At 50.5% G+C, this 2,649-nt stretch overlaps 1 gene segment (V, D, J or C); it reads left to right on the forward strand.

Annotated features, from left to right (window-relative positions):
* The first annotated feature begins 237 nt into the window (after positions 1–237).
* Positions 238–1,295, forward strand: LOC106737759 (immunoglobulin kappa variable 4-1-like). The segment is given in 2 exon segments: positions 238–303; positions 769–1,295. Coding segments are annotated over 2 exon segments (438 nt in total).
* Positions 1,296–2,649: the final 1,354 nt, after the last annotated feature.

Consider the following 2,649-nt stretch of genomic DNA (forward strand, 5'->3'; position numbering starts at 1 on the left):
CTCTTCCCACCCACTTGTGACAAATATCAGCTCAGCACAAAGTGAAGGGGCTCCCGTGAACCCGCGGTGTCTGCCCCCTTCAACACCACGTGCCTTTCACAGCTTATTCTTAGATCACTTGCAAATCATCTCCGAGCCAAATTTGCATGTTTTACACCCAGTCAACGCCCTCCTCATGCTCGGCGCCAGTATAAGTGCTCCAGGCCAGTTTGTACCAAATGGTGATCGGTGCCAGGCCAGGCAGACGTACCAAGATGGTCTCACTAGCTCCCCTGCTCTGCCTCGTGGTGCTCTGGGTCCAGGGTAAGCAGTAAACGCAGAGGGAAGTTGTGTCATTATAGCAAAACCATCCTTTTTTCTAGAAGCAAAGAGCCCAAGGAATTGGCTTTCTCTGATGCTTGAAAATGTTTCAAGAAATGCACTGCCTTGGCAGGTAGGGACTGCAACCGAGACAAAAGACTGACTTAATCCCCAATCCCAGGATCCAAAGCCCATTGGAGTGACCAGAAGTTTTTCTGGGGATTTCTAGGGGCTGAGGCTGTAACCTAGATGAGCAATAAAGAAAGGGCTGCAAGGAAAGAAGCAGTTCTGGCTGCATGTTAGCATTTCAGCCAGGAGACAAACTCACTTAATTCTGTAATAATGAGCACAAGGAACATTGCTAAGGCATCCAGATTGTCTAGTCAGACTGGTTACTTGGCTTCCTGGAGGCACTATGTTAATTCAACTTTGGGGGTTTTTTGTGTTTTGTTTTCTTTTTACATCTAGGTTCCTCCGGGCAGATTGTGCTGACTCAGACCCCAGAGTCCCTGGCGGTGTCTCCAGGAGATCGAGTGACCATCAAGTGCAAAGCCAGCTCCAGCCTTACTTATAGTAGCTCTGGGAGTACCTATCAGGGCTTAGCCTGGTACCAGCAGAAACCTGGACAAGCTCCAAAGCGCCTTATCTATAACGCTGTCACACAGCAATCAGGGGTCCCAGCCCGGTTCAGCGGCAGTGGCTCTGGCACTGATTTCACTCTCACCATCAGCAGTGTTGAAGCTGAAGATGCTGGAGATTATTACTGTCAGCAGTACAAAAGCTCACCTCACACAGTGATACAAACCCATACAAAAACCTGCCCTGCTGCGCAGCCCAGCACCACAGCTGCTTCCTGAAGAGACACGTGATCGGCACAACTGCTACACTCAATACCAGCTCAGGGGTTTCCCTGGGAACCAAACACGTCACTTGTTGAGCCACAGATACCGTCACGCTGCCCCTGCTGCCCAGCCTGCAGGACAGATCAGCCCCGGTGCGCGGTCCAGGGGAGTTTGCTTCTCAGACTTTTCAACCCACCTGAACTAGGGGTTCATTTCTTCTTCTAGCATAACATTTATTTGCACCCTGAAAACCAACCAATTCCTTTTCCTCCCCATGCCGCCAACACCGTGGCAGGCAGGGCCAGCCTGGGGCTCTGCAAGCGGTGCTGCTGCAGGGAGGTGTGGCTCTTGGTTGGGACGGCTGCAGAGGCAGCAACAGAAAAGTCCACGATGCTCTCGTCACCCAACACAGCAGATGCATTGAATGCCATTAGCAGGGTAATGTGGAGCCACACACGCCCTCTCTCCGATCCATGCAAGAAGGAATAGGGGCATGGACACTTTGGAGAGGGGAAGGGGCAGAAGATGGGCTATTGTTTCATCTCGGAGAGGTTGTGGTAGGAGTTGCTTTACCTGGGTCTCCCTTTTCCACCCTGTAGGACTGGTCTCTGCATCTCTCACCCTGCAATGAGTTTCTTCCAGCAGGCTGACTGCACCTCAAGAACGTAAATACTTGCTTTCCTTGAAGTATTTCTTCTTTTATACTTAGTCATTCAAGCCACTGCTCTGGGTTTCTTCTCAATGAGATTCCCCTCCTCTTCCCTCACCTCTCCCTATCCCCAAATCCTTTCAGCATGAAAGAGCTAGACACGGTCACAAGGCACATGTACCACTGAACTGCTGTTTTTGGGGGGCTTGGAGATACAGTCACAGGAGGTTGCTTCTCAGATTGCTATGGGAGAATACTGCATATTTCCAACATTCCTCCAAGCAGGCATCGCTGGTACCGTTACACACGGCAAAAGACTCAGACCGGGCTCTGTCACTCTAAACACCCCTCTGCCATCTCCCAGCTCTCTCCAGCATAGTGCTGTTGGCATAGCCAGGCTGCTTAGTCTACGGAGATGCGACTTGTGACCTATGCGATGTGATTGCAAGGGAGACACTCACACCAGTACAAAGGTGCTTTGCAGCCTCACTGCTAATAGCGCCTGCATCTGCAATGGTTTCTCTCTGTTTGCACAGCATCCTACTCTAACTACACCGGGGAAGTGCTCTTAGATCAGACCTGACCCCAGTCTGCTTCTCAGATGCCTGAGGACCTGGGTTGAAAGAAAGTGAAGCCACAAAGGACAGATCAAGATAAAGAAATGTAAACTGTTTTACAGGGTACCAAATGGACAGTGTAGCATAGGTCCATCACGTGGTATACAGGGGTAAATGGAGATTCAGGGCCTTAGGGTCAGATAGCACAACAGACTTGTGGACCCAAGGGAGAGATCTATACACTCCTGCTTAACTACTAAAATACCAGAGCAACCCAAGCCACCTCTGCTTCCTGGCAGAA

Source organism: Alligator mississippiensis, chromosome 2, assembly GCF_030867095.1.
Source record: "Alligator mississippiensis isolate rAllMis1 chromosome 2, rAllMis1, whole genome shotgun sequence".
NCBI lineage: Eukaryota > Metazoa > Chordata > Crocodylia > Alligatoridae > Alligator > Alligator mississippiensis.